This window comes from Tripterygium wilfordii, chromosome 14 (assembly GCF_013401445.1).
Source record: "Tripterygium wilfordii isolate XIE 37 chromosome 14, ASM1340144v1, whole genome shotgun sequence".
NCBI lineage: Eukaryota > Viridiplantae > Streptophyta > Magnoliopsida > Celastrales > Celastraceae > Tripterygium > Tripterygium wilfordii.
The window spans coordinates 4,461,595-4,487,657 of record NC_052245.1 but is presented as its reverse complement, the minus strand read 5'-3'; the positions used below and the strand labels follow the sequence as shown (position 1 = coordinate 4,487,657).

General features: G+C 38.1%; 5 protein-coding genes and 1 long non-coding RNA gene across 9 annotated transcripts; 5 read left to right on the top strand and 1 right to left on the bottom strand.

Moving 5' to 3' along the window:
• The first annotated feature begins 370 nt into the window (after positions 1-370).
• LOC120015328 (dehydration-responsive element-binding protein 2C-like) lies at positions 371-2,846 on the top strand. Its single transcript, XM_038867706.1, has 2 exons — positions 371-565; positions 1,353-2,846. The coding sequence occupies exons 1-2, from the start codon at positions 543-545 to the stop codon at positions 2,374-2,376; spliced, it is 1,047 nt and encodes a 348-aa protein (XP_038723634.1). The 5' UTR covers positions 371-542; the 3' UTR covers positions 2,377-2,846.
• Positions 2,847-3,019: 173 nt separating this feature from the next.
• Positions 3,020-6,294, top strand: LOC120015329 (30S ribosomal protein S16-2, chloroplastic/mitochondrial-like). The gene is made up of 4 exons (XM_038867707.1): positions 3,020-3,179; positions 3,258-3,419; positions 4,710-4,755; positions 5,820-6,294. The coding sequence occupies exons 2-4, from the start codon at positions 3,287-3,289 to the stop codon at positions 6,022-6,024; spliced, it is 384 nt and encodes a 127-aa protein (XP_038723635.1). The 5' UTR covers positions 3,020-3,179; positions 3,258-3,286; the 3' UTR covers positions 6,025-6,294.
• Positions 6,295-7,564: 1,270 nt separating this feature from the next.
• Positions 7,565-14,073, top strand: LOC120014369 (biotin carboxyl carrier protein of acetyl-CoA carboxylase-like). The gene is made up of 9 exons (XM_038866305.1): positions 7,565-7,783; positions 9,540-9,749; positions 10,702-10,760; positions 11,678-11,731; positions 11,971-12,231; positions 12,325-12,387; positions 12,898-12,966; positions 13,053-13,098; positions 13,749-14,073. Exons 1-9 carry the CDS (start codon positions 7,750-7,752, stop codon positions 13,808-13,810), a joined length of 858 nt encoding a protein of 285 aa, XP_038722233.1. The 5' UTR covers positions 7,565-7,749; the 3' UTR covers positions 13,811-14,073.
• An 813-nt stretch (positions 14,074-14,886) lies between these two features.
• On the top strand, positions 14,887-15,678 carry LOC120014455 (protein EARLY RESPONSIVE TO DEHYDRATION 15-like). Of its 2 annotated transcripts, none has more exons than XM_038866416.1 (2): positions 14,887-15,211; positions 15,304-15,678. In XM_038866416.1, exons 1-2 carry the CDS (start codon positions 14,935-14,937, stop codon positions 15,459-15,461), a joined length of 435 nt encoding a protein of 144 aa, XP_038722344.1. In that variant the 5' UTR covers positions 14,887-14,934; the 3' UTR covers positions 15,462-15,678. The 2 variants fall into 2 exon arrangements, with proteins under 2 accessions (XP_038722344.1, XP_038722343.1); XM_038866415.1 differs by having other exon boundaries at positions 14,896-15,211; positions 15,301-15,678.
• A 56-nt stretch (positions 15,679-15,734) lies between these two features.
• LOC120014456 lies at positions 15,735-16,516 on the bottom strand. 2 transcript variants are annotated; one of them, XR_005471565.1, is made up of 3 exons: positions 16,222-16,516; positions 16,065-16,119; positions 15,735-15,947 (listed from the first exon to the last, which is right to left on the bottom strand). It is a non-coding gene; the product is annotated as an uncharacterized LOC120014456 (long non-coding RNA). The 2 variants fall into 2 exon arrangements; XR_005471564.1 differs by having other exon boundaries at positions 16,065-16,275.
• Positions 16,517-20,372: 3,856 nt separating this feature from the next.
• LOC120014616 (staphylococcal-like nuclease CAN2) lies at positions 20,373-22,666 on the top strand. 2 transcript variants are annotated; one of them, XR_005471591.1, is made up of 8 exons: positions 20,373-20,614; positions 21,043-21,098; positions 21,201-21,315; positions 21,417-21,715; positions 21,792-21,848; positions 21,933-22,092; positions 22,168-22,232; positions 22,326-22,409. XR_005471591.1 is itself a non-coding variant. In XM_038866620.1 (8 exons), exons 1-8 carry the CDS (start codon positions 20,462-20,464, stop codon positions 22,422-22,424), a joined length of 1,008 nt encoding a protein of 335 aa, XP_038722548.1. In that variant the 5' UTR covers positions 20,374-20,461; the 3' UTR covers positions 22,425-22,666. The 2 variants fall into 2 exon arrangements, 1 of the variants encoding a protein (XP_038722548.1); XM_038866620.1 differs by having other exon boundaries at positions 20,374-20,614; positions 22,164-22,232; positions 22,326-22,666.
• The last annotated feature ends 3,397 nt before the right edge of the window (positions 22,667-26,063 follow it).

Genomic DNA, 26,063 nt, shown 5'->3' with positions numbered 1-26,063 from the left:
GCTTTTATTTATTTGCTTAAAATAATATAAATATTTATTTTTTACTAAAACTAATCCTAGAGAGGGTATGTTTAAGTAAAGACAAGATTTAAATATCTCAAGACCACTTAGCGACTGTCTCCATCTCAATCAAAGCCGTACTTCCCCGAACATTCTAGATGCATCAAGTTGCGACTTTGACCAGATATTTTCCATACAACTAGAACCACATCCAATGGCGGATTTTGTAATTTTCATTGGATGCAAGGATAAAAGTGTCAGATAGTACTTGAACAGAAAGAAATCAGCTATTATTCAAGGTCCACGTGTCACTGGTTTTTTCATAAGGAAATATCTAGAGAAGGCTATAAATATCTCTCACACCTCTTCTCGTTAGAGGATCTTGATTTTTCCTGAGAGTCCCGCTCACGGCTATCTAGGATATTCTCGAAGCGCACACAAGATAAAAGAAAACCCCTACCTGAGTGTCGATTGATCTTCTTTCAAAACTGTTTGAGATACGAAATACAAAGATTACGTTGCAGAGAGAAACACTGGCAGTCATGACTACACAAACTGTTGAAAGGTTCGTTTTAATTCTGGTTTTTTTTGTGATTTTTTTTCTACAATGTAATTTTTGATTGATGTTTGTTTTTGGGGTTTCTGGTTTCTTCTGTTTTGCGTGTCTGGATTGATTTGATTGGGGGTATTTGGGTGAGAGGATTTGTTATTTGCTTGGGTTGATTTTGGGTTGCTGCAGACCTCATGAGTTGGGAAACTTGAATCCCTTCTGCCTATGTGAAATATTTTACATTTTTTTTTCCTTTTTGACATTAAATTTGAGGACTTTGTTTGTTAGTCTCTGAATTTGCGTTTTAGGTGGTCCTGGTATCAGTGGTATGTGCTAGGGTTTGGAGTTGTTGTGTGAATTCGAGTGTGTTTCCGGTTTTCTTCTTAGATTTGGGAAATTCAGTTTTAATTCCTTTGATATTTTAAGTAAATGTTGGATTTTTGGGATTCTAGTACTTGCACGGCAAGCTTTCCCTTGAAAACTTTTAAAGGTAGAGACTTGCTGCCAAAGAAATTGCTGTTAACTATATAAAGCAAAATTGGTTAGATAGTGAGGAGAGCACAATATCTTGCTAGGGTCTGGATATGTGATTTCAATTACTCTTTATGTTTTCTGCAAATTAGGAAGCATTTTTTTGTTATGTTCTTTAATTTCGAGGACATCATCTACGAATTTCTTGCCTCTTTTTTTTATTTGATAAGCATTGCCTCTTGTTATGGATAGTTATTGAGATCAAATTGGAAAGTAAGGTACTTGCGATTCAGGAGCTAATGCTACTGTTTCTGATGGTGCATTTTTCCAGGAAAAGAAAGCGACAAGATGGAACTCAGACCTTGGCAGAGACACTTGCAAAGTGGAAAGACTACCGTGAAGATTTTGAACCTAGCCAATATGGGGCTGGACCTATCCGTAAGGCTCCTGCAAAGGGTTCAAAGAAGGGTTGCATGAAGGGAAAAGGAGGGCCTGATAACTCAAGGTGTAATTACAGGGGTGTTAGGCAGCGAACTTGGGGAAAATGGGTTGCTGAAATTCGGGAGCCAAATCGCGGTCCGAGGCTGTGGTTGGGCACCTTTCCTACTGCTGTCCAGGCTGCACTAGCTTATGATGAAGCTGCGAGGGCAATGTACGGTCTATATGCCCGCCTCAACCTGCCTCACATTAGTAGCAGTTGCTTGTCTGATGATGCAAAGGATGTATCCCCGGTTGTGTCGACGTCGTACTCTTCTGTTGCAACTGCTGCTAGTTCAGATTCTACTACATCATCCCACTCTGAGGTTTGTGCAGTCGGGGAAGTGGGACAACATCCTGTTGGTACTGAGGCAGATTCTTTGAACACTATCAATTTTGAAGCAGAACACGAGTCCAAATGGGTTAATATGACTGATGTCAGATCAGGAGGAGAGGAGAAGCCTGGGCCAAATGCGGCATATGGCATCATGCATGAAGTAAGGCCCTGCATTGAAGATGGGCCCTGTCAGAGTTGTGACATTGAAACAAGAAGAAAAGATGATCAACTTGATATAGCCGACTATGGTTGGGCTAGTGGATGTGAGGGCCAGCAGGATCAGTGGCAGAGTCTGTCCATGGAAGAGATGTTTGACATGGATGAGTTGCTTGGGATCCTGGACAACCATCCTCTTGATACTAGTGAGTTGGAGTTCCTGGGCTGTGAGCACGCTAAGGTTGATAAGGCCCCAAATATTTCACACCAGCTGCGGAATCCGGATCCAAAGATTCTTGGAAGTTTGGCTCGAGTGAAGCAGGAAGACCAAAACACTGAAGGCTACCTGAATCTAGACTCGTCAGATGACTTGTGGAGTTTTTAGGAATGAGGCACTGAGATGATTTCTTTGATTTCGCATTCAAAGAGAGACGATTTCTTTGGCTTGCCTTCGCACTGAAGATGAATGGCGAATGACAGATGTGAAGGAAGGGCTTGGAAGATCTAAGATGTTGTCTGGTTAATTCTTTATTCACTGTCTTTGTATGAAGCTCAAGTGATGGAAACCATCGACGCTGCTGCGCTAATTCTCTAGAGTTTTTTGAATTGGGGAACTTAAGCAGGATAAACCTTTTTTTTCTCTTTCAAGAATATAGAAATTTTCAGTACTAGAGAAAAATTATCTATATTCCGGAAAGCAGTAATACAATTGTCTTTTGGGTTCTCGGAGATCTGTATATTAGTAGCTGAATAAGACAATGTTTACATTTATGTTTGTTAATATCTCTGCAAAATAAAACAATGTATACATTTATGTCTGTTAATAGCTATGCTGAATAAAACAATGTTTACATATATGCTTGTTCACTTGTTCCCTCTGCAAAATGTCGTGTGTTTTGTTTTTCAATTCTTCAAGTGGAAGAACTGGGCATTACGATGGGTTTCCCAACACCGATTCTTAGCAACAGAATGAGAAACTATTTTTGAGCTTATTTCAATCCATTGTGTTCCATATAATAGAGTTGCTGGACCGGGTCAGACTGGGTCTGATAACCGGAACCCGCCCGGTGTACACCCCTATCGCGTTTTGCGGCTTTCAGAATTTTCTCCTTTGTCTTACTGTTAAACCTTCAAGGCTCGACGCCGCAGCTCTCTCTTGCCATCTGGTCGCCATTCGATTTCTTCCAGGTATGTCCGTCTTATTCATTCATATCGCATTCTATCTATCCAAAGAATGATGACTACTAAATTTCTTCCGCCCCACAGTTTGACTACGCAAGAATAAATCTAAGAAAATGGTGGTAAGGATCCGATTGTCGAGATTGGGCTGCAAAAACAAGCCATTTTATCGGGTTATGGCTGCTGATAGTAGGTCTCCCCGGGATGGAAAACACCTTGAAGTATTGGGTTACTACAATCCCCTACCAGGTATCCTCTCCGCCCTCTGCCTCTGCATCTTTTTTATGCGCACAGTCCCTCTGTTAATTTTTTTTCCCTTTTTCCACTTTTGTTTCGAAAGGTTTTAGATGAGTGTGATTATCTCTGGTTGTTAAATTTTGTGAGGCGATCGAATTGAACTGGGAGCATGAATCTTAGTTTGGGTTACGGAAGACAGTGATAAAGTGTCTGTAGATGAAGATTATAGCAAAACCTGACTTGGTTGATATAAATGTGGGGAACCTTCATCTTTTTTTTTGGGTAAGTGGGGGAACCTCCATCGATTGTAAGCCAAAAGAGTTCGGGCTCTGGTGGACCAATATCATTATGTACTCCACCTTGCTTGGTTTTCTTCAGTATTACTTGGTGTTAGCTTCAATGATATGTCCAAGTAGAAAATTGGAACACTAAAAAGCCACTGCACCAATACCAATACATGGCATGTAGACATTCTCCATTTTAGAATCTAGGTGAACAAGAGACATAAACTCCATTTGGATCTCGAATATGCTGGGTGGAAAAGGAAAATACTGGAATGATTTGGCTAGGGGTCACACTTCTAGTTAGGAGCTCTGGTTTGAGTCTTCATAGTAAGAAAAAAAAAACCTGAAAATCTTACAGGTTCTGGGAAGTCAGGGGCTGCTCCAGGTGTCCAGGGTTTACCTATTCAGAGCACAAGGTTTCCCTCATTTCAAAAGTTGATCTCCAAATGCTTTATTTTTTTTCGTTTTTGTTTTTCTGATTGCAAATTTCTTTTCAAGGCTGCTGGTTCTCTTTTACCCTGTCTTTGGGTTTTGGTGCCAACAGGTAATGAACAACTCCTATGCCGCCATAAATTTTTCCATAAAATTGATAGCCAGGGAATAATTCAAAAATTTATATCTTATTTGTGTCGCTTCTCGGGCAGAAGAAGAAAGATTATTTTTTTGTTAAGAATAGAGGGTGCAGCTTGGCTTCCGTGTTTATTAAAATCAAAGTATCAATTAGAACAGAATAAAGAAGACATTAAGAAAGTTTCTTGGCCTCATTGGCTTTCTCTGTTTCTCATTAACAAAGTAAACTAGAAATCGTGAAAGGTTGCTTGGAGAAGGAAGTCATTTTTGAGTGTTTTAAGCATTTCTTGTGCCTTACCCTCACGAGTCACGACTATGAGACACATGTAAAATCTGAACCAATTAAATTTCTGCTTCGTTATCTCATCCCTATTCTGTAATCTACTAAAGAAAGGCTTTAAGATTTCCAATCTGATGTTGTCATTTCTGTATTTCATTTTGTAACCAGGTCAAGACGGTGGCAAACGTATGGGTCTCAACTTTGAGAGAGTGAAGTACGTTTTCTTTCACTTTTTTTGGCAAATTAATTTACAGCTACAATACTGTGAAACATTGTCGTTAATATTTTGAATTTTGGTCTATAGTGAATTAGTGATAAATGTGTGTGATGTGCGCCAAGTTACATATTTGATCTGTTTGTGTCTTATGAGATGTAGATTCTTTCATGCTTTTGCGCTCAAAATATGTGGAAGGTCAGACACAGGAGGGGTGAGGGTGAGGGAAGAAAAAAGGTGGCAAAGTCTTTAGCATATGAGAGATGATGGGGTTGGTTTTTTAATCATACCAGAATGCCCTGGTCGAATGAGGTTAATGTTCATAAGGTTATGTTACACGAAGGCCTGCTACTCCTTGAAATCTGTCACAATATATCACTGTTTGTCCTCCCCCTTTAGAACTTAACCACAAGAGTTTCCCAAACTCCTCAGGTCCCGTCTGCCAATGCAAGGACAAATAATTGAAGGAACAGAACCTTCCTGGATAATGGTTGCCTTTTACGACTACACCCAAAAGAACAAGCTTTCCATTGCATTAATATACTTCTTTTCCAGAGATCGCTTGATTGGCTTCAAACCAAAGCAAGATTGATATTCAATTTGAAATTTTTGCGCCTGTGCTTTGATATGGGTTAGATGTCATCCAAAAGATAACGAATAAAAAATAATGAGAAACCATGATCTCATCACCTCTCCTGCCTACTTGCAACCTCAATAAGGCGGAGTGCCTTTGATGACTTCCTGCCACGTCTTTCTATATCCAATATGTGAATTTGAAATTTCCTCAAGGTAAAGGTTTGTTTTCCAGCTCTGATCTTTTATAGCTTACAGCATTTGAGCATTAATTTTTTTTTTACATTTTTCGGTTTTATCAGGCTGGTTCTTTGTCTTCTGGTATGCTCAGGGTCAGGGAGAATCAGTTTTTTGTTGTTCTGATTTTTATGAGTATTAGGAGACAACATTTACCTTGTATGCCATATGAAGTTTTATGATGACTGCAACAATCTTATCCGCCTAATGGGAAATGATCTTAATGCTTGTTTTTATTGTTGTCCATTCTGTAGGTATTGGTTATCGGTTGGTGCACAGCCTTCAGATCCTGTCCAGCGCATTCTTTTCAGAGCTGGAGTATTACCTCCACCCCCAATGGTGGCAATGGGACGCAAAGGCGGACCGCGTGACACACGTCCTGTTGATCCCCTAACTGGACGTGTCTTAGGTGCTGAAAACTCAGCAACTGCAGACCAATCAAAAGGTGCTGAAAACTGAGGAACCATCCCCATAAAACACTTCTGCGTGCGCGAGTTCTGCGTGCTTGTGTCTTAAATTAGTTCGGCTGAATAGTGGTCGATGTTGCTATGGGTTCTTGTAATATCTGTACTGGCTCCGTTTTTCAGAATATAGTTGCGGATCAGGATGTTTCCATGAAGTCTGTCTCGTTGTAGGTCACTTCGTTATTGTAGCATATGTTCTGGTGCACTGCCTTAACAAAGAATCTTTGGTTGAGATGATGAAATTAACTATGGTAGTTCATTGTAAGTACGGGAGGCACAAGTTTAACTCTCAGTTGTCCGGGGTCATGTTGAGATTAAGAATTCTCGATTACTCAAAAAAAAAAAAAAAACCAACCCACCTTATTGGTGAGAGTGGAGAAATTGAGCATTAAATTAGGTGATTTGATTTTCGGGTAACCTGGAGCCTGGGTTCAATATCCTGGTAATCTGTGGCCCGAATCCGATGACCCAGTATCCCTTAACAAGTTTTTAGTTGGGTGGTTAAGCACTTAAGAAACACCGGGTCCGGAACGATAGCTAGTAACCCGGTCCGATATACACCTCCACATAATGAGAAATTTCATCTACACACCATAAAAACGTTATCTTTACATCATTTTTTAATTTTTTTATAATTTACATAAATATCTTTGTATACAATGACATTATTTTTTTTGTTCATCATCAGAACATCTATTATTTTTCTTGATGATAAAGTATCGATCGAACCCAATCAAATTATCATTACTATCTTTAACTGGGTTAACGTCCTCTAATTAATTTTTATATATTTAATTAGAGATGAATTCTACCATGAGATTTTAAAATGAGGTTCTAAAATGAGATCTTAACTTTTATGATTCACTTTTAAGGTTCAAAATATTTTTCACAAAATCTGAAAAAAATATATTTGCGTTTTGATCGGTCTAACGAACCCAATGATATTTTTTTGTTCGAAACAAAAATCAAATGCAACCTGCATAGTGTATGAAATATTTTTTGTTTTATATGCAACGATCAATAATTATCATGCACTTTTCATGTTGAAATGTCGTTGGGTTCATAAGACCGATCAAAATACAAATATATTTTTTTCAATTTTTTTTGAAAAAATTTTGATCCCTAAAAGGTAAAACCTCATTTTAGGACCTCACTTTAGGATTTAATAAGAGAATTCCTCTTTAATTAGAGACTATATATTTAATGTGCGTGTAAACTTAACAATAAAAATTATAATATTTTACAAATCAAGGGAATAATCGTCTTTTCACTAAACCTTTGTGTGTAGACTTCTAAATTTTTAGTGTAAACTTATCATGTTTAAAAAGTAATGTAAAGATAGTATTTTTATGGTGTGTGTATATAAAATTTTCCCATGTAATTTGCGGCCGTTTGGGTCTATTGACTTGTTGGGCCGATTGTAGTCCACTAAGCGAAGCCCATAAAACTAGTGCCCGTAGCCCGTAGGCCCGTTTGAGCAACCAGCGCATTCTAGCTTTTCGTTCGAGGCTGAAACGGAGAGAGGATTTTTGGTGGAGAAGTCAGAAGTTAATGATCGAGGGCGGACATTTCAAAGAAAGAAACTAACCTTACTCTCTCTGCTTATATTTTCTAACCAAACCAACCAACTCTCGCCATTTATATTGTAATCTGTCGATTTTTCCCCCTCTCTCTTGATCGAATCCCTGCATTTCTCGGCTTAGGTTTCGTTTCTCCGACAATGGAGTCATCCGCTGCCCTCCGATCCTTTCACTGTAAGTCTCTCACTCTTTCGTTTCCACTAACTGTAACTCTTACTTTTCGCTTTTACTACTTTGCCTGGATGTGGTTTTATTTAGTCGTGTGGAGCTTGGATTTGGATGTTGGAATGAGGATTTGAAGTTGTGTGGATCTATTTTGGCTTTGATTTGATTGCTTGTTCTTCGAGCTTTAGGAACTTGTTAGAATTTGAACCATAAGCATTGTCTTTGTGTATAGTGTTCTTCTAAGTTCAGTAGGCAGATGGATCTAACTTTGTGAGAGAATAATTGATTGTTCTAGGAAATTTATCGTGTACATATTTCATCGGGTTTTCTTGCTGCAATTCTAGTTAATTACTGAAGCTATGGCTCCCGGGAACAAGATGAGTTGCATAGTATACCGACCCTGTTTTGATTCTTTAAGTTGATAATTTAATTTACTAATTGGGGTGGTTTTGGTTGTGTAAGAGGTTTTATTTTGAGGCAGTGGCTGATTAGTTTTCTTGAAAGTTCTTTTTGCGCTGCAAAATTTATATCAGTTTATGAAGTATATTTTCATTGAAGGACTTAATTTTGAAAGAACAGGATTGCGAAATTCCTCGTAATTCCGTCTTCTCGTCCACCTTTGTTGATGCTAAAATGCACACTCCAATGAGATAATTGGGGTTAAGATTGGGTTTGAAAGAAAGGAAGACTAACAAAGGATTGATTTATGTGTCCATTTTGGTGGGCAGCTGGGTGGGTTTCACATTACAAAAAAAAAAAGATTTATGTGTCCATTAGGAAAAAGTAGAATTGTTTATGTAAGGATTGCACCTGTTTTGAACATGATTGTGAATCTGGGTTTAAAATAGAGTACAATAGGAGGAAAAAAATGAAAAGAAAATAAGAGGTAGAAAAAGGCGATAGAAAAATGATACTAGGGGGAAAAGATTAGGCAATGTTCCTTTGATGAAACCTAGCTGTAACCTTATATTTTAGAGAAACTGAGAAAGTAAATGAATTTTTGATGTACTTCTGGTTCTAGACAATAGGTCAGTCCAGAGAATTGTAATTCCTTTTAGCGACCAAAGTTTATATACTTACCAAAAAAGACGTTGAATCATACCTCTTGAAAATACAGAGTAAAAATTATGAAGATACATAATAAAATGATATGGAAGTAGTCTAACTAAAGACCCAAAAGAGACTACTGTAGTCATTTATTTTTTTGATAAACAAGATCATAAAACCTCAAGGTTCCATAAGCTGTTCAGCCAGCATTTACTCTCAGAATTTTTTGAGATTTCCTGAATTTGGAGATACTTCTGAGAGTTTGAACAAATAGGTTCTTAATGTTTGCTTCAATAGCTGACTGATGCCTTATTCTAACAGCTGTTTCTGTACAAAGATATTTGCTCTTTCAGACAATTTTGTTTAGAAGCTCCATATAGTTGCTTACATACAATATCATTTGCTCACACTCAGTAATAATGAGTCTCATGGAAGTCAGCTTCGCAATTTAATTAGTATTGTTGACGTGTTTGCTCAGCTACTTTTGAGGTGTGGGGTCTCTTTTTGTCCCACTGGGGTTGGGTGATACCCTTAATCGTGATTCTTTTAGTTCATTTTTGTTGTTATGAATATAAATGTGTTTGATTAATGCATTTTTTAACTACACATATGCTTATACCTTGCTTTTCTGCTCATAGTTCGGACTACTTGCAGTTCTTAATTCTTATCAAATTTTAATCTGTGATTTTTATGTTTAAATGCTATTTTTGGGTTCCAGTTTCTGTAGGCACTGTTTCACATATGCGATCCTTGCAAGAAAGGCCTGGTATTGTTTCTGTGCAAAATGGCAGCTGGGCCATGTCGGGTAAAATGGACACTCGAGGCTTCACAATTTGCAGAACGATTATTTCTTCTCCAATCTGGCGAAATGAAACTTTAGTATCATGTGTAAAGACGTCTGAAGCTAGTGTAGTAGCCAAGACAGATGGTGAGTGTGTACCCATTCCTTGTTTGAGTAGGGAAAACATTTTTTGTTACTTTCTGGGTGAAGCATCGATTCAAGCTGCGAGTCATAGTTGTCCAACATTGTGAGTCAGGGCTTCTATTTTTAGATAAATGAATAATGTTATAGTTTAGAGCCATCCATTACTTTTTGTAGTGATGAACTTTATAATCTTTCTGAAAAATACTTGAATATTTAGTCATTATGATTAATTTAACACTATAACATGAAGGTTACAACTATCTCCATATGCTGGCCAACATTATTGTCAACAAAGCCTTATCCCAATCATTTTTTTCTCGGCTATGCCCAAGCCTGATATAACAGGTGAGCATGTATTGTGGTCCGGTGGTAGAGTTGCTGGGTTGCAACTTTTAGAGGTCACAAGTTCAATTTCTAGCAGTGTTTTAAAAGTCAGGTTCGGGAACCGAGGCGCTCACCTGCGGGGGCCTTGTGCACGGGAGTTTACCTCTACCCAAACCTGATATGCCGGAATGTGTTTCCCTTTTTAATATTCTCTCATGTGCGAGCCTGCTTGGACTTTGGATGTGGACCTGAACTCAGGCAAGTTGAAGTTGACAACAATGTGGGTTCCAGTTCTCAAACACTTGATCAATGGGTCATATTGACAATAGTTATATTTTTTATGATATGGCAGAGTAAAATTTTTGGCGTGTATTTGGCTGTAGTTATGAGTCATTTAGTAAGTCATTCGGGTTGTGGTTATTCTTCTTGCAAGAATAACTTTTTTCGTAGGGATTGCATTCTGATTTCTGTTCAAAGACGGAGTTGTGCTTCAATTTTAGTATGAAAACAAGTTCGGTTACTAGGACTTTTAAAAAGTGCTTCCATTTGCTATTGTTGATGTATGTTTTTCTGAGCACGTAAATTTCTTTCACCCAAAAAGTATAGAACATTAACATGGTGGCTTTATCAGACATGGAAATGAAGGAGAAAACTACTCGACGAACCACAAGTTTTCCAAATGGATTTGAGGTGTGTATCTGGTTTTAAAGATTGTGCCATCCTACCTTACCATAAGTTCTGATTTTTCATATGTTCCGGATATTGTTGATTGTGATTCTGAATTACTTCATCAATGATATGGGTATCGGCATGATAGTGAATCCCAGTAATTCTGGTTTTGATTAGTTTTGCCTTGAGCTGGTTCTAATTTGTCAACATTGGATTTGAACCCCTTTTGAAGGTGCAAGAGATAAAGGAGAATGAATTAATTGCCAAAACACCTGTCTGCAGATGTTAACTCTTAAGAATTTTTGGAGTGAAATTTATTTAGTTAACTGTTGAGAGAAATTGAATTTTTATTCTTGAGTTAGAAACTTAAGATTTGGTAATAGTATTCGGTGTCCATGCAATTTCTTATTCAATGAAGGTTAGCATATTGCCATGTTTAAGATGGACTATAATAGTAGCATAATGTATGTAGAGCTTGTCTGAAGCCTGACACATTTTCAATACTTAAAACGCATGCCTAGGGCATATCTGTTTTCTCTGTCTTTCAATATTTTTTTCTTTATTATGTTACTAACTTATTGCTGCCCTTGGCCAATCTCATTTATCTTATTTTTGGATGTTCCAGAGTATATATCCATAGACACAAGGCATTGATAATTTGATATATTTCTTACTCTCCTATCCCTACTTGTTTTGGGGTCTTCTTTGTTTCTTAAGTACTTATTGATGATTGCGAAGTTATGATCAGGTGTTGAGCAATTATTGCTTATTCTAAATTTCCAAGATTTGGCAGGTCGGAGGGTTTTCTTGTCAAGTCATTTGTTTTGGTTGATATTGGTCTTGGTTCTTGTTGTCTTCAATTTGATCAGCAGGAGTATCCTTCCTTCTGAATTTGACATGCGACTCTACGTCTAACATTCTTAATATAAATTCATCAGGCATTGGTGTTACAAGTATGTGATGAGACCGAGATTGCTGAGTTGAAAATGAAGGTAAATGCAAACTTTTTAAAGCCATGGGCTTACTATCTCTTGCAAAGGTTGTCTTTTTTCCAAATGGTTTACTCAAATATTGCTGCTGAAAAGTTGTATGTTCTTCAACTGATGATAAAACTCTTGGTAAAAGAACCGCTTTATGGTGCCTTAAATACATTCCGTTGCTGGATTTCGGCTTTGTAGCTCTACCAAACATTTGTAAATTCCTCAACTGAATATCCACTGCTTCCTCATAGGTCGGGGACTTTGAAATGCATGTGAAGCGGAATGTTGGTGCCACAAATGCTCCAATGCTAAACATCTCTCCTGCAACACCACCACCTATTCCAACAAAACCCATGGATGAATCAGCTCCTGTTGCCCCGCCACCATCACCACCCAAATCCTCTCCAGAAAAGGTCAGCCCATTTAGAAACACATCCTCTCAGAATTCCCCTAAGTTGGCTGCCTTGGAAGCTTCTGGAGTTGGTGGATATGTTAAAGTAGCTTCTCCAACGGTATGTGATCTTCCCTTATCGAGGACCGTCTTTTCCAGTTAGTCTTGGTATGGAACAATTCATTGACCTATTATATGTTATCACCGCTTCTAGGTTGGCTCATTTCGAAGGAATAGAACTATAAAAGGAAAGAAGCAGCCTCCTATCTGTAAAGAGGTATGCTCAGTACACCTATATTTTGTGAGTCCAATATCATGTGTCTTTATTATGTCAGATTTTCTGGTAGTTATTGGTATAAACTATAAACATCTCAATTTGATCAATCACTTGTCGGGCTTTAATTTCCTGAAGTTTCACTTAATTTTAGGAGCTGGATCTGCTGGCATAAACTGTATTAGGGACTCCATTAAATGATAGTATATACATATACAGAACTGAGAGGATATTAGTTGACACAAATAAGTTGGCAATGCTTTGAGATACAAATGGAGGTGTCAAAATAGCTTGTCTGCTGAATTAATGTGTCGTTTTAGATTGCATTTGCTGAACATGTATTTCCTCTAAGCAAATGATACCTATTATTAAGATCATGGTTTGAGCTATGCCATTAATTGACATCAATATTTCCTAGGCTGTAGATTAGCAAGAAAGATTTTTCCTGCTCTGAAACATATTCGACATTGCTTTAATCCATATACTTTATTAACTTACAAATCAATATATTAGGGTGATGTGATCAAAGAGGGACAAGTAATTGGATATGTAGATCAATTTGGTACCGAACTTCCGGTGAAGGTGAGTCTTCTCGATTGCATTATTAGTCATGGCATCCTTTAACATAGATGCGTTACATGACAACATACTGTTGTTTCAATGAACAGTCAGATGTGGCTGGAGAGGTCTTGAAGCTCCTTTTTGATGATGGAGGTATAGTTCTATTGTCTTAGTTGTTTTCTTTGATGATTCCTCTCGTCTTATTATTAATTTTTTATCTCGTAATGTCCTGCATTGCTTCATAAGGTAGCTGCTAAAATTTTAAGTGATTCCACTTGGCAATCACACTGTATACAAAATATCATCTTAGAAGTTATATACGAGGCTTAGGCAAAAATTACGAGATTATCATAACTTTTCATATAATTTATTGGTTTAGTGTGTTTTTAAAGTTTTGAAACAAGGGCATTTTGGCATATATAGTGGCATTTGACAAAAATTACTTCTCATTCCTAAACTATCCCCTAGTGTTTCATTTCTGTCCTACAATTCATTTGTTCCTATTCGTTCCTCCCTGATCCCAGCAGTTGGTTTCAGTGCCAGCAGCTTTTTTTACAAGACTGTCTAGTAAATTTAATTGAAGCACAAACCTTCAGAACAGTTGTATAATGGAAAAGGAAGGGTTTCAAAATGGAAGAAAATGTTTTGTTCTGTTCTCCAAAATTTGATTACTTGATTAAAGTGATTGTTTCAATTAATGAACATGAACTACTATGTACTGCAATATGTGAAATCCCCCTCTTTTCTTCTTTCTCACTCAAAACATGTCATCTTATTGTTTATACTGTTGGTCTTTGGTACAGACGCGGTTGGGTACGGGGACTATCTTATTGCGGTCTTGCCCTCATTTCATGGCATCGAGTGAGCTTCGTCGCTCCCTGGTAGAAATTTTGCAGGTTTCAAGTGATTACTTATTTGAAAGCTATTTGCTTTGGAGTTGTTGGCCAAGTCTTTTTATTCTTTCCTCATTTCCTTTGCCATTTTGCAACTAGCTGTAATGTGTACTTCATATTTGTGATCAGTGACACTCGACTATATACTTATATTGATCATACAACTCTTAGGCATGTTAAGAAACAAATATGAAAGAAAATCATGCTTTACTTGCAATACAACATCTCTTGGGTATTCTTTGACTCAAAGTACATCGACCAAAAGTGTAGGCAGCGTTAGGCAATGGAGTGGCATTGTCATCTCAAACTCGGGATTAGGGGTTTCAATTCTCCTTCAAAAATATGTTAAATCATGAATTAAAATGTGTGATTAAGTATTTTGGGGTTCATAATGTAAGAATATAATAGATTTTGGGGAAATTTTTTTTTAATTTTAAACACTAAACTCTAAACACTAAAAATTAAGTTCTAAACCTTAAATCTTAATTTTTTTTTGGGAAGCCTTAAATCTTAAACACTAATTTCTAACTCTTAAACTCAAATATGTCATTTTCATAATTGGGGAGCCCCTCCCATTCCTCGGAACTCTCCTCCATCCAATGTGTACATTTTCTTGGGCCTTTCTGGTCCATATTCATGGGCCCAAAAAGGAAAATGGGACGATTTGTTAACGTCAAGTCGTCAAGACAATAAAATTTTCCTTCCTGATGCAATGCATGTGCCTGTCAATATGGATTAGAACAATGACGTGTAATGGACAAGATACGGCAGTTACGAGGATAAGGACAAGAAAGGTAGAACAGTGGACACGTGTCATACCAGTAATTTTTTTAAGGCACCAAAAACGTGTTGCATTGCCATTGGTTTCTTGTTTTTTAGTTAATAAACTCAAAAAATAAAACAAATTTAATATCTTTAAATAAATTGAAAATATGAAAGGAAGAGGAAGACGATAAAGTAAAGAAAAAAAAATATAGTGGTAAGTTCGTAAATAAGACGATAATTGATGCCATTTTAGTTTGATATCCAATTATATATCGACTGCTCCCCTCATCCTTATTCGCTGCAACTAAAAAATTCCTTTTCATAGTAAACAATGGGCGTCGGCTCTCAGAGATCATCATCTACACTATCATCAACGTTGAATCCCAACGCTCCGATGTTCGTGCCGCTGGCTTATCGGACGGTGGAGGACTTCTCGGACCAGTGGTGGGCCCTTGTCCAGTCCTCCCCTTGGTTCCGCGACTACTGGCTGCAGGAACGCTACCTCGATCCCCAATACTTTCTCTCCTTCGATGATATTTTTGATCCTGTCCTTCCGGATCTCGATTCTCTCCTTGACGACCTCGAGTACGACGAGATCTTCAAGAATCGTAAGTATAATGGATAATGGATATTAAATGCTTGATTATATGTTTCACAGTCGATCGCTGATTCTGTTTTGTTTTTTCTGCTGAGAAAGAAGAGGAGGAGGAGGATCCGCGGCGTGATCTGGTGAAGATCGGATCGGAAAAGTGGCGAAAGGGACGAATCGTGGCGGAAGCTCCGAGGTTTGCGGAGAAGGCACCGAAGATCGTGAACATGAAGGTGGTTAGTCCAAGGATGATACACCAGCCCAGGTGAATAGAGATTTCCTTATCTCGTGGAGCGACTCAGTGAGTCCGAGGAGTTGGCTCCGAGTTGGAGCTATTTCTGTACATAGAAGTTAAAACTAACTTCCATTTCCTTCACTGTACTTGAGTTATGTTCATGTGTAGCTGGCCTGTGCTTATCTTTTCTCGTTTGTAATCTCTGCTTTAATCCAATCAAAGAACAGTAAGAGAGAAAATTTGTTGTTGCATTTTGGATGATTTTTGGTGCTGGATTGTAGTAAATGGTTAAAATGGGAGAATTAGAGAAGAGACAATGTAATTTTCATGGCATCATAGGGATGAAAGAAGAAATTATACAGCCTACAAAATGCACGAACTCAACAATGGAGTTGGTCTCCCTCCCAAGAGGTTGCAGACTTGCCAATCTTTTGTAGAACTCTGATGACTTGTTCTGTTGTGACATTTCCTCTCACTATGACCTTGTTTAGCTGAGTATCCACATCATAACTCTCAATATCTGTGTCATAATTAATACCCAAAATTCAGATACCAAAAAAGGTTATCAATCAAAACATAGATGAGATGATATGATGATGGGGAGGAGGTGGACTTTGTTTTGGGGATGAGATTTCACCTTCTATCTTCTTGATGCAGTCATCACAGTGCAAACCCACTCTCAATTCCACCACCTGTTTCAGAATATTGACATTTCAACAACTATCAGCTCCAAACATCATGATTGCATTGCAGCTCAACAAGTGAAAAGGAAACTTAGAATTACTGGGACTCACAGTAGCCATGTTGAGTAGAAGAAAGTTCAAAGCAGGCAACAGTTGCAGGTTTGGCAAAGTGAATCGAAGCTATTCTGCCTATTCATATAATGGTGGTGGAAGAATTGGATTCTTGACGTGATTGATGTGAGCTTTTGATTTTATGTGTGAAAAATGGCTTTATTCCTATAAATTTGCTTCTTTCATGACTTTTATGACACTAAAGCATGACCCTGCTAGGCGTGGCCGGGACAGCTTTGGGTTCTGTTGTTTTCACTAATCGATGCAGATGAACTATCAGACAAAATTTCGAGTAAAAGACTAAAAGTCATTTGTGGTGGATGGCACTGGGAAGCCGTGAAGAACGGACAGGGAGAGTCCCTTGTCTTGGTGCATTACATTAATGCACCTTTTTTATTCTATCCTATACATGATTACTAGATTGTAGGGATATATACGATAATTTATACTCTTTTTTTGTAGGATGTTAATTTCACAAATTTTGTTAAGAAATTTCCTCCTCTTGATGGGTGGGTCAAACTTAATTTTGTAGGAGGGGGACTTTTGCGAGACTTTAGAGAGAGATGATTGATTGAGTTCTCTATTAATATTGGGATTTGTAGTATTGTTGAGGCTGAGCTTTAGGCGATATTAGAGGGTCTTACTTTGGCATGACAAAATGGGTTTCGGAAATTTTTTCTTGAGATAGATTTGCTTGTTGTGACCTCATGGCTGCAGGATGGTTGTATATCAAATATTCATATTTCTAATTTGATTTATAAGTGTTGTGATCTTTTGAAGAAAGATTGGGAGGTCAATATTTGTTATGTGTTTCGGGAGGGAAACAGGTGTGCAAATCTGTTAGTAAATAAGGCTTTTCAGCATGATCATGGAGTTTTGGTCATTCATCAACCTCCTGTGAATATTATAGAGATGTTAAGAGAAGATGTTATTGGGTTCTATTGGTCTAGGCGTGTAGTGTGGAATGCTGAGTAGTTAATTTTGTTTGTTCTTGTGGGTTATCCCGTCCTTAGTATCTAAAAAAAAATTTTGTTAAGAAATTAGATTTTAATGTCATAACTTGGATTATATATATATATATATATATATATATATATATATGAGGAATTATCTTATAAGTACTCAAAGTAATGACTTAAAACACATGTTTTCACCATTGATTTAAAATATGTGGGACCCAAAACAGTGGGTCCCACTAATCATTTCACTTAAATCAATGATCAAAAAGTTGTACTTATTTTAAGTCTTTACTATGAGTACTTATAAGAGAATTCTTGTATATATATATATATGCTACAACTTGTACTTTGAAAAACGTAAAAAATGAAGCTAATAAGAAACAAACTAGTCATAATTTCTTGAATTATCAAGTTGAAACTTGAAAACCAAATTAGGATTAACAATCACAAAGTCAAATTATGCTACAAATTGATTGTGGCCAATGGAGAGAGATTATCATGTCATGGATGGATGATGCAAAAATTGTGATTAATTAAGGGTGCCCGAGGTCCAAAACTTTTCGGAAAAATTATCCTAAATTTGTAGGATTTGGTATAATAAATGATATTTTTTTTTCCCAAAAAAATTATTGTTGTTGGGGTCAAATTTGGTTCAAGGTCCAAATCCACTTCAATAGCTCTTTATATGGAAAATGACATATTAATACCATTTTCAAAACTGCTGGACATCTACCTCCATTTCAAAAAACTTTATCCTTCATAAATCTATTTTTATTTTTTATAATATTTAAATCATTTAAATTTTATCTGATTCATTTTTTATCATTTTTTCAAGGAGGATTCGATCTAAAATGGTTTTTTATTACTTTCTTTATATGTTATATCTCTCTTTTATCTCACTACATCTTCTCTCTACTGCATCTCTCTCTCATCATAACAATTTTCTCTCTCCTACTGCATCTCTCTCTCTCTCTCTCTCATCTCTTTTTCTGGCTGTCGTTTTGGTCCAAATATGGTTGGGCATTATGCGTCTCTATGAGGGGAATCCAATGGTGATGGTGGTGTTGCGAATTGTCGTTGAAATCGATCGGATCTGAAGTTTTTCAAAACAATAACATTAGCCGACCAATGTTACTATTATAAAACGGACATATCTGGTGGCCGTTTTGAACCATATATGGCTGGGTATTGTGTGCTTCAATGAGAGGAGTCCATCTGTGATGGTGGTATGACGAATCGCAACAGCAATCGATCAAATCTGAAGTTTTTTTGAAATAGTAACACTGGCCGTCCAATGTTATTATTTTAAAACGGCCATATTCGGTGGCCGTTTTGGGCTGTACCTAGCTGGGTATTGTGCGTCTCAGTGAGGGGAGTCTAATGGTAATGGTGGTGTAGCAAACCGTCACCAAAATCGGCCGGATCTAAGGCTTTTGTCTTATGGTGGTCTCAACTTTCTGATTGTTTTTCAGGTCAAATGGACGGCCGTTGGTGATGGTGGAAGGTCGATCGGAGTATGTTCATGGTGATGTGAGCTTCAATTTAGGTTGGATACCAACGGATAACAGTAAAGAGAGATAAGAGAAGAGAAGTATAGTTGTTGTGGGAGGAATAAAACAAGGGTAAAGAAATAATTAGCATACTAGTGGTATCTTAGAGGGATAAAAATTTTTGAACTGGACTTAAGTGTCCAAAAGTTTCCCCTCTTTATAGGCCAAGTATGAACAAGTTCGTAGGCCTCACAAGACTACATAGGCCCAAAGGCTTGGCACAGAGTCAAAGTCCACCATTTCAAGCAATCGCCTCACTGGCCCAAAAGCTCTGGCATGGCTTACATTGCTAACAAGCTTTCCCCCTCTCTATAATTCACTTCCTCTCCCTAAACGCATCGCGGAGGCGGCCCCTAACACTCCCTACGCCACGTTGCTCAGTCTTTAGAGGCACATCTGACACTCTCTCGATTATGCTCAGACTAGGCGACCCCTTCGATACTCTCTTAACCATGTTTAGTCTATGCAACACCTTTGGCACTCTCTCGACCATGCTCAGTCTACACAATGATTCTAACACTCTCTCGACCATGTTCAGACTACGCGACCCCCTAACATTCTCTCGACCATCTTGAGGCTAAGCGATCCCCTAACACTCCCTCGACCATGCTTAGTCTACGCGACGCCCCTTCCACTTCCTTAACTATGCTTAAGTCTAAGCAGCGCCTCTAACATCCCTCTACCATGTTCAATCTACACAATGCTCCTAACACCCTTTTGGCCATATTCACTCCTAGCGATACCCTTAGGATTCCCTTGGCCATATCCAATATACGCGATACCCCTAGCACTCCCTCGGTCATATTCACTCTATGCGACGCCCGTAGCACTCACTTGAATATGTCCACTCTCTCTACGTGGTGGTGTCCCTAGCATTTTCTTTATCATGTTCACTCTACCTAATGTTCACTACAGAGATGCTCCCTGAAGCGTTTTATGTTGCATGAACCGCGACGATCATGATAATCTCACTCTATTCCATTTGTCTCTTGTTCTCTACCTATTCTCGATACTAACTTAACAGTCGGAGGTACATTTGTCGGCACCCACCGGTATCAACGACTCCTGAATGGTCATCTCCTCTTTACTTTTTGCATGCTTCCCGTTACGCCCTATCAATAAATTCTTGGTTATAGATTTTCTGGTCTACAATCACATTCGAAATGTTTAATGTTTTGAGCTTATATTTGACAATGTAGAATTGTTATATTTTTTCTTATTGAATTTGATTTTTATTTTGAACAAAAAAGAAATGTATGGTTGAATTGATGGACTGAATATTACACATTTATGATTTATTTTTTTATAAAAGTAAACAAATTTATCTCAAAACGCTATTACAGCTTGCCAATCCACTCATTAATTAAAGGTATAATTTTTATTTTTGCTCTTATCGTGCCACATATTATTCACATCATCACATGTACTTCCCTAACATTGAACAGCAACGCGTTGACGATTGAGTATGAATACGATCGTCCAATAAAGTAGCGCCACGCATCAATCTAGCTTAATGTAACCGCAACTCAGCGAGCAGGTAGATCTTCGTTGGAAATAACCGGTTAATGATTATCAACGTATCAGAAAACGCCACGTGCCATCTTTCTTAAAAAACAAAAGTGAAGAAGAGAGTTTCCTCATTGCATTATTCTTTTGCTTCTCTCGCAGATTTCCTCATCGAAACCCAGAACGGAACAGGATATCACAAATTGATAGAATTCGCAGCCAAAAATGGGTAATGCTCTCAGATTTCTATATGGGCATTGTTGCAAGCCAACGGCAGAAGAGGACTCCCAGTCTCTGGGACCTCACGGCGTCTCAGCCGCCACCGTAGGTGTTTCAGCTCTCGCTCATGATCTGCTTCACTTCGAAATCACCTCTCAGGTATCTTCTTTTTCTTTTTGTCTGCTTTCAATTTCGTGACTAGTCGCTGTAATTGATGTTTAATTTCTTGAGCTAATTAGATATCTTTTCTTTCAATGTTTACATGAAAATGAAAAACAAAAATGTCACAGCTAATGCAGTTTTGGAATTCTGAATCTGTATGTAGTCATATTATCATGTTGCAGAGGTGCTTTAGCTTGTAATGATACTCCAGTTGCACTGCACTCCTACAATTTCAACGAGTTCTTGAATAACAAAAGGATCAATTTTTTTTCCTTAAAGAATCATGTTGGGTAGATCTTGATCTTGATTACATAAAAGATAGGATCTTGAGTTTACAAAAACACTATACCCGGATGCCGACCTTAACAGTTGTAGAACTAGAATTATCACTGATTGGCGTGCTTGGTTTCAATTTTTTTTTTAAGGTTCCAGAAGGACTCGATAAACATGTTGTCTCCTCCAAAAAAGCGCAAGCAAATTGGTAATTACAACACCATGCTCCCTGAATCAATAATGAAAATTGTAACTTAGCTGAATTCCTCGGAAATGTCCTGCTTAATTTGTGTAAGATTGATCATTTAAGGTATAGAAAACTTTTGGAGGCATGGAGAGAGTCGAAACCCCCTCCAAAAACACCTGAAGAAGCTACAAGGCTTGTAGTTCAGACCTTGAAGAGACACCAAAAAGCAGATGTTCAGGTAAATTCTGCAGAAATTTCTGTCTCTATCCGGTAACTTCAGAATGAGCTTATCAGACTCTAATGTCAGGATTGTCTCTGCATTTCATGGTTTCTTTGTAGGGTTTATTGGCCTTTTATGGTCTTCCTCTTCCTCACAATGTTGAGGAAGTCTCCGTTGGATTCCCAACAATATTGCCAGATGGGGTCAAGTATGAGTTGCAGACTCTACCGGTTGATGCAAAAGCAATAGCAGATGGGGACACCATAACTGTGTATGTTAGTGCTGCGGATCCCCGGGAATCAGCAAACGTTCCTAGGGACGTGCAGATAGCAGCTGCTCAAAGATCGAAAGCTCGTGAAGTGAGGGATTACCAGAAGGCAGATGCTCTTCACCAGAAAATCATCGACGCTGGATACCGGTAGGTTATCTAGCTTTATCTGTCTGCGAAAATTCCCTTGAATACCGTTGCCCTTTAAATTATCTTCTGGGTTTAGGGTACTACATATTGAGAACGAGGAAATTCTTGCTCGGAAGTATCGGATTCGACTGAGGTACTGGTTTTTCCATAAGCTAGATCCTTTCAATTTAATGACTCAAAATCGAAGGTTAGTGATTTTTGGTTGGAAAGAATGCAGGGGTATAGATGCACCGGAGAGCAAAATGCCATATGGGCAAGAGGCAAAGGATGAACTGGTCAAGTTGGTTCAGGGAAAGTGCTTAAGAGTTCTTATATATGAAGAAGATCGATACGGACGCAGCGTGGGAGATGTGTATTGCAACGGCAAATTCATTCAGGTACAATTTCCATCTCAAACCCATAGAGATCTTAATCATCGACCAGTATTCTAATATATCGTGCAAATTAGGAAGTCATGCTGAAGAAAGGGCTAGCATGGCACTACACAGCCTACGACAAGCGCTCGGAATTTGCAGCAGTAAGTAGTTCCACAATGGCCTCGCGCTTTCTTGCACTCAACTGACTAAACCATATAGCTAATATCTAAAGTTTCATATATGTAACATATCAGTGGGAGAAAGAGGCTCGAGCGAAACGAGTTGGGTTGTGGGCTTCATCAAACCCTGAGAAGCCGTGGGAATGGAGAAAGGACAGACGTGAAGGCAGATAGCATTCCCCTAATTAAAGAAGCTAGCATTCACAGGCCATGCATTTCTCTACATATCCTCCGTCCAGAATTTGATAGGGAAAGGGCATGAGAAGTTCAATGAGCTCACAAGCACGTTTAATTATTTAGGCAGATGTAACTTATTTGAATTAATAATGCAATAGAAGTTACTTATTAATTGTTAAATGTGGATTTTTTTCCTAAACATTAAAGATATGATATCCTCGGGATATTCAGGTTCTGTATATGCATCTCCAAACAGGAACCATGGTCTGCAGCTGCGTGCCTGGTTTATGGCTACTGATACGAGATGATTTGAGATAGGAGTTGGCTTCATAAACTCCTCGTTGATAATCTTCCACTAATTTGCAATCATCTTTTCAAAATTGTCAATCACCTCCTCTCCGGAGAGATTACATTGTTAGTGTCACTGAGATTGAGTGTAGAAGAATATATGGGAGAATGTCTTAGTATTATTCCACTAACAAGTTTTGGCTACACCATAGCCTTAAAAAGAAGAACAGCAGAAAAGATAAGTCCCACGTTTACAAGTTCTAATTACGTGGGATACTCCAAAATAACAGGCCAAACCTTAACTAATGTTCCTGAACAATAAGGATTATTTTACTAAACTACAAATCAAACTTCAAAACCAACTAACTATAAAATATCAACAACTCAACTAGTTCTGAACATACTCCGAGCAAGTCACTCATCTTCACAAAGACTTTGAACTTTAATGGCTTCGTCATATAATATCTGCAATCTGTTCTAGAGTAGGACAATGAACCAACTTCACAATGCCCTCCTTAGTAAAATGAAATATTACATCTATATGCTTGCTCCTTCCATGCATCACAGGATTCCTTGAAAGTTTAATGGCTGAACTATTGTCACAAAACATAACTGTAGAATCATGTTGACAGTGACATAACTCCTCGAGTACCCTCCTTCGCCATTAAACTCGGCTATAAACTCGACTTCTGTGGTTGAAAGGGTGACCATAGGTTGTTTCTTTGATGGCCATGAAACAACTCCGCCACCTAACACAAAAGCATACCCAGATATGCTTTTCCCATCTTCTAGATCACCTGCGTAATCTATCACTGAATGCAACAGGTTCTTTATCTCCTCCCTTCATGTAGAACACTCCAAGATCGATTTTTCCCTTCAAGTAGCATAACACTCTCTTAGCAGCATTAAAATGAAGCTCAGTGGGTCTATCCATATATATGCTAATTAAACCCACAACATATATGATATCAGGACAAGTAGCTGTTCAATACATGAGGCTACCCACAATTTGTTTGTACACAGTAGCATCCACTCTCACTCCTCCTTCATCCTTCGTGAGTTTTAATCCGGGAACAATTGGATTTGAACAGAATACATGTACTCATTTTGAATCTATCCAGCACCTCTTGAGTATATTTCTTCTGTCCAATGAAAATACCTTTCGAACTTTGTAGAAATTCAATTCCAAGGAAGTACCCCATCCTCCCAAGATCTGTCATATCGAATTCAGTTATCATAGATTGTTTGAACTCATCGAACATGGAGTTGTCATTACCGTGAAAAGTAGATCATCAACATATAGGCAAACAATCAAGAGCTGACCTCCTCCTTGCTTTTATGATCACAGTAGGCTCATAGGGACATTTTTTGAATCCATTCTTCAAGAAATACGACTCTATGCGACTATACCATATGACTCTATGCGTCGACTATACCTAGCTCGGGGAGCTTGTTTTAGTCCATATAAAGCCTTACTTCGCTTGTATACTTTATGTTCAAGTCCCTTGCAAAAATGCCGATTTCACATTGAGTTGATGAATGATCCATTCATTTTGAGCTGCAAGTATGATCACTAATCGAATAGTATCCAAACGTGCCACCGGAGCAAAAACCTCAGCATAGTCAACCCCATATTCTTGAGCATAGCCTTTAACAACCAACCGAGCCATGTATTTATCTAGCTCACCGTGCTCATTAAGCTTACTTTTGTAGTTCCACTTAACCCCAATTAATGTCTCTCCTTTTGGAAGCTCAGTCAACTCCCAAGTATTGTTCCTCTCTATTGCCTCTATCTCTGCATTCATTGCTTTTCTCCACTTAACATTCTTCACGGCATTACAAAAGGAGATGTGATCACTATCAACAAACATTGCAGCATAAGCCATACTTTTTTCATCTGATAAGCCTCTCCTTACTCATAATTTCTCATCCAAATAGGTTCTCTCCTTACTCTTGTTTCGGCATTCCTTGGTAGACTTTCTTCTATTGACTCAATTGATGAACCAACAGAAGAATTTTCCTCATTAGATGAATATCAGAAGAAGAATTTTCCTCCTCATTGATCTCCAGATTGACTGCTACTGCCTTTGTTTCTTCCTGGTCAGAAGCATTCCACTTCCAACTCTTGTCTTCATCAACCACTACATCATGACTCACTATGATCTTTTGAGTAGTTGGATTGTAGAGTCTATAAGCCTTGGACTCTCCGCTGACTCTGAGTAGAACACATTTTTGGGTTTTGTCATCAAATTTATTTCTTTTCTTGTCAGGTACTTGAACAAAGGCCAAGCTCCCAAATACTCGAAAATGATCAACAAAAGGTTAGTGTCCACTCCATGCTTCTTCAGGTGTGATGTTTCTCATAATGAGTGTTGGACTTCTATTCAACACATGCACACTCCAGCTTCAGGCCAAAAGACTCTGGGAACTTTTTTATCTGTAAGCAAACTTCTTACCATGTTCATAATGGTACGATTCTTCCTCTCGGCAATGCCATCACCATTATCACTAGACCTCTAATGCATGAACCGATTTCTTTTTCGGCAAACAATTTAAATCTCTTGAATGCATCAAACTTCTCAACCAATAAATAAACCCAAGTTTTTCGACTCATATCATCAATAAAGGTAACTAAATACCTCTTGTTCTTGTTAGAAGCCGCAGTAAATAGTGGTCCACGTATGTATGCATACATAAGCTGAAGTGTCTCAATAGCTCTCCATGCGCTTTCTTTGGGAAACAGATCTCGATGTTGCTTGCCTACCAAGCATTCTTCACACATTTTAGATGGAGATTGAAGTTGAGGAAGTCCAGTTACCATTTCCTTTTGCTGAAGAGTCTCAAGTCCTTTGAAGTTGAGATCAATGACCATATCTCTGGTGCCACAAGCTTGCAATGTCTTGACTAGAAGAGGTCAGACACGTTTGATCACTATTGTGAGCTTGAGATTGAAGAGAAAAGATTCGATTTGATGCCATCTTTTTTTGAACTAGAAGACCCTTCCCAAGCATGAAATATTTTGCATGTATAAGAATAGTAAGACCTCTCTCTTGTAATTGCCCAATTCTAATTAGATAATTTTTCAACTCAGGCGTAAAAACACTCTTGAAATTATATGTGCAATGCCATTGAGTTTCCCTTACTCATCATAGGCAGACTCGAATTATTTCCCAATTTCATAGATTCTCTAAAGTTTTCATCAAGCTTTGAAATTAATTCATTTTTGCCACTCATATGATTTCCTCCTTTTTTGCTTGCAATGGAGAGAGGTGAGTGTAGAGGGAAAGGTCCTGCCATTGCCTTTGCTGGTGATGGGATGGGGGAGGAAGAGCAAGTGGAAGGATTATT